At 37.7% G+C, this 13450-nt stretch overlaps 1 protein-coding gene and 1 pseudogene across 1 annotated transcript; one reads left to right on the top strand and one right to left on the bottom strand.

Annotated features, from left to right (window-relative positions):
• The first annotated feature begins 5325 nt into the window (after positions 1-5325).
• On the top strand, positions 5326-7089 carry LOC135466188 (uncharacterized). Its single transcript, XM_064743571.1, has 4 exons — positions 5326-5557; positions 5940-6000; positions 6272-6343; positions 6863-7089. Exons 1-4 carry the CDS (start codon positions 5483-5485, stop codon positions 7009-7011), a joined length of 357 nt encoding a protein of 118 aa, XP_064599641.1. The 5' UTR covers positions 5326-5482; the 3' UTR covers positions 7012-7089.
• Positions 7090-8937: 1848 nt separating this feature from the next.
• On the bottom strand, positions 8938-11382 carry LOC135467251 (putative nuclease HARBI1; annotated as a pseudogene).
• Between the last annotated feature and the right edge of the window lie 2068 nt (positions 11383-13450).

The following is a 13450-nucleotide window of genomic DNA, read 5'->3' as shown; positions in this document are numbered from 1 at the left end:
GTGTAGATGAAAAATCAGCTGCCTGCCATCACCTGTTGAGTGTATAGTTAAACTAGAAGCACAGGCTTTCGAATCCAGCAGGTAAACCCTATATATGCCATATACCAGCCACCAGAAGTAAAAAGTACTTCTTATATATGTAGGTAGCTGGTATATGGCATATATAGGGTTTATGGGCTAGTGTCAAGCGCCTGTGCTAGAAGTTAAACTAGCATTTACAAGTGAAGTTGTCAAAAGGTATAGTCTACAAACATTCTAATATGAAGTTTTAAAGAAGTATATTGATTCTAGTATGAAGTTTGAAAGAGTTGTATAAATTCTAATGTGAAGTTTATAAGAGGTGCATGTATATACTTTCTAATATAAAGTTTCAAAGAAGTATATACATTCTAATATGAAGTTTTAAAGGAGTATATGGATTCTAGTATGAAGTTTGAAAGAGTTGTATAAATTCTAATGTGAAGTTTATAAGAGGTGCATGTATATACCTTCTAATATAAAGTTTCAAAGAAGTATATACATTCGAATGTGAAGTTTTATAGCCGTATAACATTCTAATATCACGTTGCAGCTGATCTAATGTAATATCGCCGCAGCTCATCTGCTATATCCCAATCTGGTTTTTAAAACTTCACACACACGCACGCACGCAGACTCACAGGCTCGTCCACTGTTGTATCATGGCCTTTCAAGGCCTATCTCAGTTGGTTATGTCCCTTCAATGTCACTATGTTGGAAACCTGAAAAGGTCTCGGCATAAAGGATTGGTATGTGCTCACTGTACCGGAATCCCCCAGTATAAAAAACCCATTGTATACAGTGAAAAAATATTTCTTTGTCTGATTGTGACCTGAACTGACTAGCCATGTTTATATTGTACCCTGCAGAGAGTGTAGGTCACTGTGCGAGTATGTATGTATATGGAGGTATGCACGCTTGGGGTTTTACCTTGTACTTATCAAATTTTTAGTGATATGACGACGCAGTGTCATTAAATGTGTGTACATGTACTGTGTCTATTTGTGGCAGGGTGTGCTCATGCCACCAAAGTGCTGCCGTCACTGAAGTATCATGCCGAAGACACAAGACATGACATCCCACCATTTCACATTATACTGAAACCGGGCCAACCAGTCCTGTTTCCTTGCAATAACCTCTCAATGCTGAGGGTCAAGCGATGCAGAAACAAGTACCATTTTTAAAGTCTGTTTGTTCAGATTATAACATAGGGAGTAAAACTGGAGTAGTTGCGATATTTGGTAAAAGCAGGGTCACACCTGCATGTTACCAGCGAAATCTTATTCTGCCAACTGCAATCGAGAAATATCGCGAACCACAAAGACGACATCTCATTTGGAAGGATGGGTGGTATGGAGACAGATATCAGGAGGAACAGACACGGTGCACTTCCAAACCATCAAAATTATCTTAGGATACAGGAACAGTAAACTAAATTGCCTTCTAATGATCAGGCAGTATTAACAAAATGAATTTGTCTGTTTCTAATACGTAAACAACTTGGATTTTTCTTTTAGGCAATTTTTAAAAATTAGCTTGGGCCAACATATGCAGAGAATCTTTACAACACAAGGGATCAAAGCATGGAGAGTAAAACCATGCTGACAAGTGGCCACACATAACCAGTGAAATCCAGTCTCTGCATGGCCAGTTCACCACAGTTACGGTTCCTTCCAGTTCTCCTTCCAGTTCTTCCAGTAAATACTTAAAAAGTAGCAAACTTCACGGCATGAAAACAATGCAAAGGGACAAAGCCTTGGGGACTCAGTCTCCAGCAGACTCTTGGTTAATGCAGGTGCATAATTTAAAATATTACATTATGGAGAGTTAATCTTGGTTAATGCAGGTGTATAATTTAAAATACTACATTATGGAGAATTAAATTATAGAGTGTCAAATACATTATGATAGTTGACAAATGGTCGATGATATCTGCGGCCTCCTGTTAATTTACACTGAGGAAGACATGCAGCACCTAAAGAAGGACAGTATAAGATTACAGCGTATATAGAGAGTAAAACTAGAGCAGTGTGCTAGTTGGTAAATGGTCACACCAAGCCGGTGAAGTACGATCACCTAGCTGCCATGCAGTTTACATCAGTTAGGATTTTATTTTTCATTTTTTAACTGTTCATGTAAATGTTTCTATAGCAGTATTACACACATCCGCTATGATAGGCGTCTTAGTCAATTACGTTGATTCAACACAAGTATCTGGAATTACTCGCAGAATTCAGCCTCCAGCAGCTAATGGTGGAACTGTTTTTGCCTGGCGTTTCAGACATCGCCCAAGGGTATTTGGCGATGCAAATTAAGTTGGATCGAGGTTAGGACCGCTGATGACAGAATTCATGATCACAACATTTGTAAAAGTTAGAATCTGCACTTGCCGCAGTTTTTCAAGAAGCTCGTCTCCATTGCACTTCGGCAAGACAACAAGGCGAAGGCAGTAAAAAGACTTTCGGAATGGTTATCATGAAAGATAGATGAAAGTCTGTCCCAGATACATTGGGAGCTGCTTACACTTGACACTTGTGACACTGTGTAGGCAGGGTAAGTGTAGGCCTCTAATTCTGAAATGATTGACTTTCTAGAACTATTTTTATGTAATGTGAAATGATGCACTGAAATAAATTCTTGTCAACTACATCTCTGTGGGGTGTAAATTTAAGACCAGCACGAAAGGGCTAGAGCTGGTGTGGAAATAGGCTGTTTCGTGAATGAACAACTTGTAAAGCTTGCAGCTTACTCAACGCGTGTCTTACATTGGCCTATCTATCAATCTATCTATATGGGGCCTCCGTGGCTCAGTCGGTTAGCGCGCTAGCGCAGCGTAATGACCCAGAAGCCTCTCACCTCTCACCGATTTCCACCCACCATAATGCTGGCCGCCGTCGTATAAGTGAAATATTCTTGAGTACGGCGTAAAACACCAATCAAACAAATAAATATCTATCTATCTATCTATCTATCTATCTATCTATCTATCTATCTATATATATATATATATAATCTGTAGTGAGATTTTTACTACCTTAAACCCAACTACCGCAAACCCAGCATGTCAAAAGCTGTTTCCGTTCCTCTAAAATGCCATGCAAATGCCGTGTGGATATGGGTCGATTACATTGTATCGTTCTCCGCATGAATTCATCGGTGACCCATTTTGTGCCATATCTGACTTTCTGGGTAGCTATTTACTGGTCAGTATTGCTTATCACCTTTACTGAACAGAACAGATCAGGTCTATACAGGAGATGACAAGGATATATGCAAATATTTCGGCTGGCACTGTCAGCTACAAGTACATAGCAAATGGTAATAGACGTGTCTTCGTTTGTATCTTATCGGCTGTACACAGCAATTTGGTGAACAAAAAGAAAATAAGCTGTACAATGAAAGTCAAGCAGTTAACAATCGTCGTATCCGTGCTGGTAGGAACACTACCTCTTGCCTTCTACATCACTAAGAGTTTAAAACAATCTGCCAGAGAGGCGAGCATAAAGGTAAGTAGATGTGGGATGAGTTGAACTGATAAACACCTAGGCTATAAACTGACCTGTCTTAAGTTGCCTTGCATATGTTTGATCTCTTGGCTCTGCAGGCAGAGGTAATGTCGATATGGTAATGCTTTACAGCACTCGCCAATGAGTTAGTTTGTGTATAGTTATTCTCCCCTTACGGCCTTATAGCAAACTAATTGTTTTAGCTCCGTCCAGACTATCCAACATCGTTCAACTTTGGTTGACTCAACAGCAAGTTGAATGCTGTTGAGGTAAGATGAGTGTCCCGTCAACATTATACATCAGATAGATCAACACTATTCAACACTGTTGTCGTTTGTGGAGCTGTGTTTTTCGATAAATTGGAGGGAAATTTCCATCTTTCTGTCCAGTGTATGAGACACAATGATTTTCTTTCGTCCGTGTCTATGTAATCTTTAAAGAGAATGTTTTTCGTTTTCCTGTATCAACGAAACTGTCTCATCGTGAGGCCAGTTTCTCTCTTTCGCCTTTGGTGACTCAAAGATGTCGTACATGTACGATAATCGCACATATACGATAATGGTACGACATGTCTTACGATAATTGTGCGCCACTTTCTCGAAACATATCGTACTTAATATCGTACTGATTTTGTCGTACGACAATCATTTTCAAATGTGATGTCGTAAAATAAGATGTTCGCGACAGTCAAAAGCGGGCGAATGGCAAGCAGGTGCTCGGTTTCGTCACCCTTGCATTTTAAAACGAATGCTTGACCGTAAAAATTGCTTTCCCTTTCGGCATATTGCCTATTTTTGGCATTGTGGTCGATGGTTATTTGTGCGCCTGTGTTTTGGGAACGAGATGGAGTGGAAAATGACAGTCTTATAAGACCAACTGAATTTATTTCTGCTGACAATGAACAGATGAATGATCGATTCAACTACAACCTCAACTTGAGCAAGCCACATCGTCTTCTCAGATAAGTATACATTTACTTTTAGTTTTTCTCATGTGCAAAATTTTCTCCGTAAGTAGCAGGTGACCAAAGTTACATACTAAACATTTACACGAGACGTATAGCATTATTCTCGTGCACGAATGCTTCTGGCGTCACAGCTTTTGTTTTGAAACGCTGTGGTCACAAAATAAAACAAACGCTCCTCACTTCAATATATTAACTTTGTAAGTGGCACGTAGGTTTAAATTCAGCAGTAAAAATCAAGTTAAAATCATGGAAGAGGGCAAAAAGAAATAACCAAACTGGACAACATCTGAGAAAGAAGCCATGCTACGTGAGGTTCAGGAATTTTTCGGCGACATTAAAGGAAGATTCAACTCCAACCTCTGCAAGATTGACAAAAACAGAGCATGGGGAATAGTTGTCAATCCGTAGGCTGTGAAATTTGTAAAAGGCTATAAACTTACTCATTGTTCTTCACTCATATCATAATTAATAAACTGCGAAGTTTATAACTTTACTATCCTTGGGTCACATGCTTGATTTCAATACAATGCAAGTAGGCCTATACAGTATTTTATTGCTCGGCTTCATTATTATATTCATTAAATATCCATTACTCTTTGGTGAAAAAAAATGAGTGGACTGTAAAACTAAGATTGCTTTTGTTCCTTTGACACATGTAAGCCTACATGTAAATTACTTGTATATGGTAATAGGATAATGCCCTAAAGAGCTATTAAAATAACTTTTTTCAAATCAATATATTCAGTATCTTTTGTGTCATGCAACATCAGTTGTCCATAGTTCCAGGGTATTTTGTATTATACAGAAGACCTTTTAACGCATGTAATCATTTTAATGTTAAAGTTAAAGATGTTGCTACATACTCAAGTTGTTTTACTTTGTGGTTATTTTTTTTTTTAGAGTGAATACTGACTAAAACGTGGAAAGAACAAACACAGAAGTCAAAAACAAATATACATATCTTTTATCATCTAACAAGAAGAAGGAAACGATGAGGAGAGCAGAGATGAGGCGGACTGGAGGAGGGCCTGCCTCCAAGCCTGACATTGATGTCACCGTGGAAATGGTAAATAAGGCATTCGTACACAAATTAGAAATATGTATTAGTTAATGGACATTTTGTGACATTAAGATGGCCTTGGAACCATGAATCCACCTTAGACTTACTTTATGAAAATGGAAAAGGTTTTTATGGGGGATATTTTAAATTCACTTTTGATGTTGCTGTTTTGGAGCTCAAGGGGAGTAGAACTGTGTTCATTGGGATAACTGATGGTGCATCCACATAATGGTGTTTCTCCACCCACCATCCCCTCCCCCTCACGCATACATGTACACACACACAGCTACAATTAACATGTCATACTCAAGTACTTGTAGTAAGTCATCACATACGCTGTAAATTAAAACATTTTCAGTGCACACTTCATTTTTCTGTTTGGTCATAGGCTTTGACTTCGGTTCCAAAAGATTCCATTGATGGCGTACAAGGCGGAGTTGATACATGTGGTATATGTTTATTAATTGTATATGTAGTTTTAATGGCAAGTAAATTAATCAGTTAGTGTTGGCACGTGGCATATTTTTTAAAAATCTGACTGTGATGGTTTTCGTTTCTTACTCTGCTGTGATATGGCAATGCTATATTTTATAGCATCCAAATTTCTGACATAATAATTAAATTATAATTGGATTAAACTGGCAGTTAATACATTGCATAGTGAAAAAAATTAGCTTTTGTATGCAGACCCATTTAATGTAGATATTTCTTCTTATTCAGATCTCCCAGGGTCATTCACAGGTGCTACTGACGTGCTTGAGGAAACACTTCCTGAAGAAGCTGTTGTGGAATGTAAGTTTTTATCACTGAGTAAAACCTTGAAAGGAAGTTGGCAAAGTGTATATTATATGTACCTGATAAGTGTTGATTTTAAACTGAACCTTAAAAGAGATACGTATTCGATTCAGACAGGCTGGTGTGAGAGAAAGTCCAGGCTATACCTAGGCAAAGCTGAAGTTTAGGCCTAGCAGATGTATTCAAGCGTGACCAAACCGAAGGGATTACCACAGGAAACCCTATATCCACTGTCAGCCAGTGAGGGACAACTCATTTTAAGATGATGAAAATGGACACCATGAAGTAGGACACCACGGAATTGTATCATGTTAACTTTGCAGTCAAATGTTACGGGAAGTATGATAGAATCATTTTCTGGCAACAGCTTTCACAATTTTGTATCTCCTTTATTCTTACAAGTCTTAAATCATTTATTATCAGATGCGTAAGCTTACAGTTTGTAAGTTGAAGTATATGTGTCAACTGATCAGAAAATCTTTTCCATTTTAACAGACTATTAAATACTTTTTGCAGGCTCTTCTGGAGAGACAGAAAGCCACAATGCTGCAGAGCCTTCAGCTTCCTTGGATCTTTCGGTCACTCAATTTCAACAGTCTAATTGCAGTAAGACCTGCTATCTGTTCAACAGACAAAGTACATGGACCTCTGCACAACAGCTTTGAGAAAGTGAATCCAAGTTTTTAATGATGGAAAGATAAGAATTAGGTTTGGTTGAGGCTTGGGTCTGTTATGCTCCAGGGCTGACCCAGAATTGGCTGGTGGGTATAAATAGCTATGATTATAAATAGTAACCAACAAGAGTTGACAACAAGACTAATCTCATGTTGATAAATACATGTAGATGGTATCCCGTTGAAACCACTATTGTACATGAATGTTTGTTCTGTTTATCAGTTCCCCTGGGCTCTACCTGGTTTTCTCTGACCATAATGCTGGCCACTGTCTTATTGGTGAAATATTCTTGAATACAGTATAAAACACCAATCAAATAAATGAATAATTTTTTTTCAGCAGATGCAAAGGAAACAACAAAAGGAAGATGGAGAGGAGAGTTGATGAAAGTAGAAGACAGACTTTGTGTGGAGACAGAGAGACTGAGTGTTGAGTGTGAGAGATAAGCTGTTGAGCAAGAAAGGTATTTGTATGACCGGCAAATGTGGAGTGACTGGTTGTGTATGGAGACTGAAAGGTTAAATGTGAAGAAAGAAAGGCTAACATTGGAAGGAGAAAGGACAACATGGGATATGGCAGGGTTATCTGTTTTACAGTAGTTATTTTTTTTTTTGTAATGCAATTAATTTGTTCCATTTCAAACATTTGCCCTGTCCGGAAGGATTTGCGATGCAAGTAGCTTTAATATGTTTTAAAATTGTATTTAGAGATGATTGTGCTCATATCTTTTTATTGCATGTATAATTCTTTTTTCTATCATTGTCTGTAAACTAATTCAATTTGCTGTTAAATATATTGTATAAATGTTGCTTTGATGAGTGTCTAATTGGTAGTTCTGTCTGATTTCTTCAACTTTACTACCTGAGCTATTTTCTAATAACTACTCGATATATATAGTTTGATTGTAGGTTTGACACCTTATTCAGCATTGTTCCAGCCAGAGTAAACCAAGGTGTGTGGTCTCAACAGAAACCTGTTAGGCTCCACGATCTATCCCAAAATGATTGATGCCAATTTTCCAATTTAATCCCCAAAGTATAAAATTTGACAAACATTTCATAGCATTTAGAATACATCATTCAACAAAAAAGAATTCTCTGAACTGAAGCATGTATTGTTCAAATTTATGTTCTCAAGGATATTTTCATTTTATGATGGTGGTTAGGTTGAATGATGGTAGGCACATGTGAAGTGCCTTAGAGGAAACCACTGCTTAGCCAGATAGGGTATTAACTCCCTGGATTAAAGTCGGAGCCAAACAGGATGACACTAGACTGAACATGTGAACTGGGTGGTTATGGACTAGAAGACAGCTTGGACAGTAAACGACCCAGGACATATGAAAGAATTCACTGTTAAAAATGGCAGTTTTATTTATAAAAATGTTTCACATAACAAAAATTGGGTGTTGATGATAGGTATGTGGTTATCATAAGGACAAATGTGTCCACCAAAAATGAAAACTTTATGCGGAAAACGGCTTACCTCGAAATCATTTGTATTTATGTAGTATATAATTATAAAGAAAATGGACAAATGTGAGTAGCGACACATCATCTGTTTACGTATGCCTGTCCACCAAAAATGAAAACTCTACCCAGAAAACAGTTGAGTTATGGCCGGGCACAAAATCATATATATTTATATAGTATATGTAAGGCAAATGGCTATGTAGTTATCATAACGACTGCAGAAGTGAACAAATGTAAGTTGAGACACATTGTCATCTTTGTATCAATGTATCTACCAAAAAAAACCCTCTCTGCTGTTGGAGTCGCGGCATAAATACAGATGGACAGACAGACAAAATCACTATAACATAATATGCTCCACCTAATGTCGGGGATGAATAAAAATGGCATAAATTAAGGGAGCTGTTGACAATCGTTACCAATTTCCAAATTTGTTGGTCACAATCAAGGGGTTCTGGTGGTGCCATCTGTGACTGGGCCATTGTAGACAAGCGTGTCCACATCATCGTCTGGTTCTATCTCTGGCTGTGGCAGACCTCGGTTTATGCACAAGTTACGGAGCTTGAAGCAAGCCATAATAATACTGATGCACTTTTGCGGAGTATACATTAGACACCCACCAGACTTATGATGAAGGCATCTGAAAATAAAATGTATAAGAAATTTGGTAGTCAGTGTTTTTAGACTGGTTTCATCAAGGCTAAACATTTTTTTTTATCAGGAATAAAGCCAACTTGCTATGAATGCAAAACAAATAGGTTTCAGAATGAACTATATTCACAATCATTTTAGGTGCTTTTAGTGCATTGTTCGTCAACCCAATATTTCACTTTGTTCCATGATATACCTATTCCTGTCTACATTTCTTTTGTCTATTGAGATTATTTTCATAAATGATATTTAAGCTTCCGCTGAAATGTATCACGTTGGAATGCTAAGTTGAGGTCAGAAATAGGAATTGTAAAGTTTTAGAGATAGCATGGCAGCCGAATACCTAATGCTAAATTGTGAATATACTTCCAATGCCATTTTCAGAAGAAATAGACAAAAGTACCTGTAATAATAATAATTTAGCAACATTTAATAAACAATTGCCTGTTTTTCCTTTGCCAGCAATTCATCGCCTGACCTGTTTAGGCAAAATTTGTGGAAAGAAGAACAGATTTACCTAAATCTTGACTAGAGGACCCCAAAAGCCCTTTCCATGGTACATCTGGTGGTTTTTAAGGGTTGTAATGCTTTTCAGCGTTGGTGATGGGGTTTAAAAACGTAACCATCAGCCATCTCTTAAGAGGGTATCCTGAGTCTCCCAGCAGGACAAAGTCATCAAACAGTCCATTTTCAAATGCTGCATATATTCTGCACGTCCTCCGTACAAAGCTGTCATGGGAGGATCCCGGAAACCTTGCCACCACATCAGTGAAACTGAAATAACAGATTAATAACATGTAGAATTTTCTATCAAAAAGTGACAAATGAGACTTTGCACTAACCTGCGTCTTTTGAGAAATTTCACACCAAACTGATAAGTAAATAATAAACATAATTATACATAAATGAATGATAATGGCTTAATATCCCTGTGGCAGTATCATATAACAGTTCATTCATCACTCTATTTCCAAAACCTTTTCCCACAGGAAGAGGCAACTTCAAGCATGCACTTGCACTTGCACTTCAATTTTATTTCAAATTGTTTATGTTGGTAAAGTTTACACATGATCAATGCTTACTGAATTACGACTTTAGGATGATTTGTAGAGAAAACATTTTGAAATTAAAATTATTCAAATTAATATGGACTTTTACCCCCCAAATATTTTCTCTCCGTTTTTAAGAAGCCTTCTGCAGTTGGGATATTATTCAATAATATATATACAACCTACATACATACATGTATTATAGCTTACTTAAAAATTAATAGAAAACCATGTCATTAGTTCAGGAATTACTGATATGTGTCATATGTAATACCCCATAAGATATGAAGAAAACTAAATTTAAAATGAGCCAAATTCAGTTCCAAAACAGGAGTGCATTTAAACAAACAACTTTTTAATTTGGCCTAGCATTACTATTGCATATGTAAAGTTGACTCCATTTGTGTTCACTCCACAAAGTTTGTTTAACTTACCGTGGTTTAGCATCGCATATGGCTTGAACATTGAGAGAATGGAAGCCCTTCCTACAGACAAACACATGCTAATTGAAGGAAGGTGACTTGATTGCAATCTGTGTGCTGTCGAGACATCCAATGGTCTCTGGAAATTGGCGGATTAAATCGAAGTCCTCGGCACGTTTTGTTAATTCTGCTCGAGTACTAGGAAACTTCAACAACAACAACAACGGATCAGCTGACATCGAAATATATGCAGCTTCTGTGACTTTTTTTATTGCCCTGGAGGTGGAGGAAATGCCAATAGCATGGAAGTCGCCAGTTAAAGACTGGGATGAACCCGAAGCTAAAAATCTTAATGTTGTGAAGACAAGAGTTTCTGGGGTAAGGGCGTTCGAGCGTTTCGTTTCCCTTTTCAGAGCGGGTATCAACACTTCCATTAGCTTCGTAAGCTTTTCCCGATCGATTCGGTATCTCCTTACATGTTCGGCGTCACTCAAAGTGTCAACGGGAGAAGTTCTATCTCGAAAAACTCTGATTTCTGAGACTTCTGTCCACCAGCTGGGCGGCCACAAGTAACTCCATTTTTCTCGTAAACCTCGTACCTCCAAGGCTGTCGTGGAGGTACGAGAATTTCTACGACAAAAAGCTTCGTGAATATCAATTTTTTTTGCGTACAAAATATCGTTCGACAAATGTACGATAAAAAATGTCGTACGCGGCTTTGTGAATCTGGGCCCTGTTTCGCACGGGCGTGAAAGTGTAGATAAGACTCAATATATCGTACGTGGTTAAAACAATTTGTCCTCCTTAGTCTACGACAGAAAATAATAACCGCATCCATCTTATTTACTATCACATGTTCACTCTTTCGCGGCATTCAAGTACAGCGCCATGAAATTCTTGAGTCCGAAGGCATGTGGAATTATCACAGTCCTAGTGCTAGGAACGCTGCTCTCTTTTACGTACCGATATGTTTTCCTTCCAAAGAAGAATATAAAGGTAAGACTGTTTGAAATCTCTCAGTATATATTCTGTTCAATGATATGTTCCTTCGTCTAGCACTCATTTATGATTCATTCAATTTCAAGCCAGCATCGCGCGGGAAAATGTTCCCTGACCGACCTATATATCAAACACATGCATCATGGTGTGCTCCTAGTACATGGTTAATACTTTTCACACAAAACTTCTGAGATGTAGTGTTTGATTAATTTATATCATCTGGTATTAAAACAAAAACTTGGCAGAAGTTATAAATGAATGATTGGTTCAAAAGATACCTCTTACTTAATCGAGTCGTAACTAGGCTTCACACAGGCAAACATCTCCCAAACAGGCCAAAGTCGAAATTGTTAAAAGGGGATCCACCATGTATTTTTTTTACAAGGGTGATAAAAATAAAGGCTGGAAACTACATTTTGACCGATTCTTAAACAAAGCTATTAAATCAGAAAAAAAAGCTTCTCAACTTCAGTTTTATTCCCTAAGAAATCAGTCGTTATCTTTTCAAAGTGTCCCGCCACCGACCACAACGTAGAAGTAATCTACTCTGACTTCTGGACCACAGCCATTACACCATTTGACTCCCACGACCAACGAATACTGACTGGGTGTTAGTTGGTTTTAAATATTTTGTCATAAATATAAGGATTGCACCTATAGATATTATATTTAAATGTAATATAATCGACTAACTAACAATTAATTTTTGTGCCGCCTGTTGTACGTTTGCTGTACAACAACAACATAATACTGATTTCAACGTACAAACATGGCGGTTGGAGTTTATCGAATTTCCACCAGATTCATGCTTGTGTCGATTTAGTAGTAATCACACATGGGAACACCAAACTGGAATTGATAGCTGAGACGACTATGACTACGGACAGAGAAATTATTTAGTGCCCAGCAGTAGCATAATAAAGTACATAGGTGTTCAGGGTAAGCTTATGGAACAAAACAGGACTTTGACTGTATATGTAACCATAGCTAATGGATGCTGCTATGCTGTGTGATTATCAAGCAGGGCTTGAAATGACCTCACACCTGTAGCATATTTGTAGGTTATAGGATTATGTTAGCTTGTAGGCTGTAGTGTACCCATTTGGTTACAGGGTACATGTAGATTAGAGTAACTGAACGGCCGTAAATCTAAATCTGAGATTTGTTTCATTTTTCCCAGCTTAGCTTTCAGAAATACATTAAAGTTTATTTATTTATTTATTTGTTTGATGGGTTTTTTACGCTGTACTCTAGAATATTTCACTTATACATTGGTGGCCAGCATTATGGTGGGAGGAAACCAGGCAGAGCCCAGGGGAAACCCACAACTATCTGTTGGCCTCTGGCAGACAAAATATGTTAATGTGGAAGCCTATTATCTGGGAGTATGTGAAGTATTGTGCAATGTTACAGCATTTATTGTCTGTTCTTTATTCTCTTGAGTACGACATTAAACATCAAGCATACGTATACTCATTCTCCTGTGTTGGAGCCTAGATGCAAGGTCCAGACTGCCATTGACTTTTTCACACCGACTCGCCTCTTTTAACGATATGATCATGGCCAAAGCTTATTTGTTTACAAAAATGCTGGGGCTTACCTTAGTCTAATTTATCCTAAATGTTTTTTGCCATACATGTGGACTATTTTTTTTTTTAATTGTAATCACATATTCAGTGATAAGTTCTGTGTAACTTGAATCAGTTAACATAAAATATACGAAAATTGTTATGTTTTCTATTGCAAAGGAGCTGTTTTCAACAGTAAACAATATTCGATTTACACAGTCATTTCATAACCAACTTCACCTACACTGCCTACATCCACGTGTACTCC

The sequence above is a fragment of the Liolophura sinensis genome, chromosome 6 (genome assembly GCF_032854445.1).
Source record: "Liolophura sinensis isolate JHLJ2023 chromosome 6, CUHK_Ljap_v2, whole genome shotgun sequence".
Taxonomy (NCBI): domain Eukaryota; kingdom Metazoa; phylum Mollusca; class Polyplacophora; order Chitonida; family Chitonidae; genus Liolophura; species Liolophura sinensis.
The sequence above is the reverse complement of the archived record's forward strand: the minus strand, read 5'-3'. Positions and strand labels throughout refer to the sequence as shown.

Coding starts and splice junctions, on each gene's coding strand:
- LOC135466188 (XM_064743571.1), top strand. CDS start 5,483: ATGAGGAGAGCAGAGATGAGGCGGACTGGAGGAGGGCCTGCCTCCAAG. Junction 5,558..5,939: donor TTGATGTCACCGTGGAAATG/GTAAATAAGGCA, acceptor GTTTGGTCATAG/GCTTTGACTTCGGTTCCAAA. Junction 6,001..6,271: donor AGGCGGAGTTGATACATGTG/GTATATGTTTAT, acceptor CTTCTTATTCAG/ATCTCCCAGGGTCATTCACA.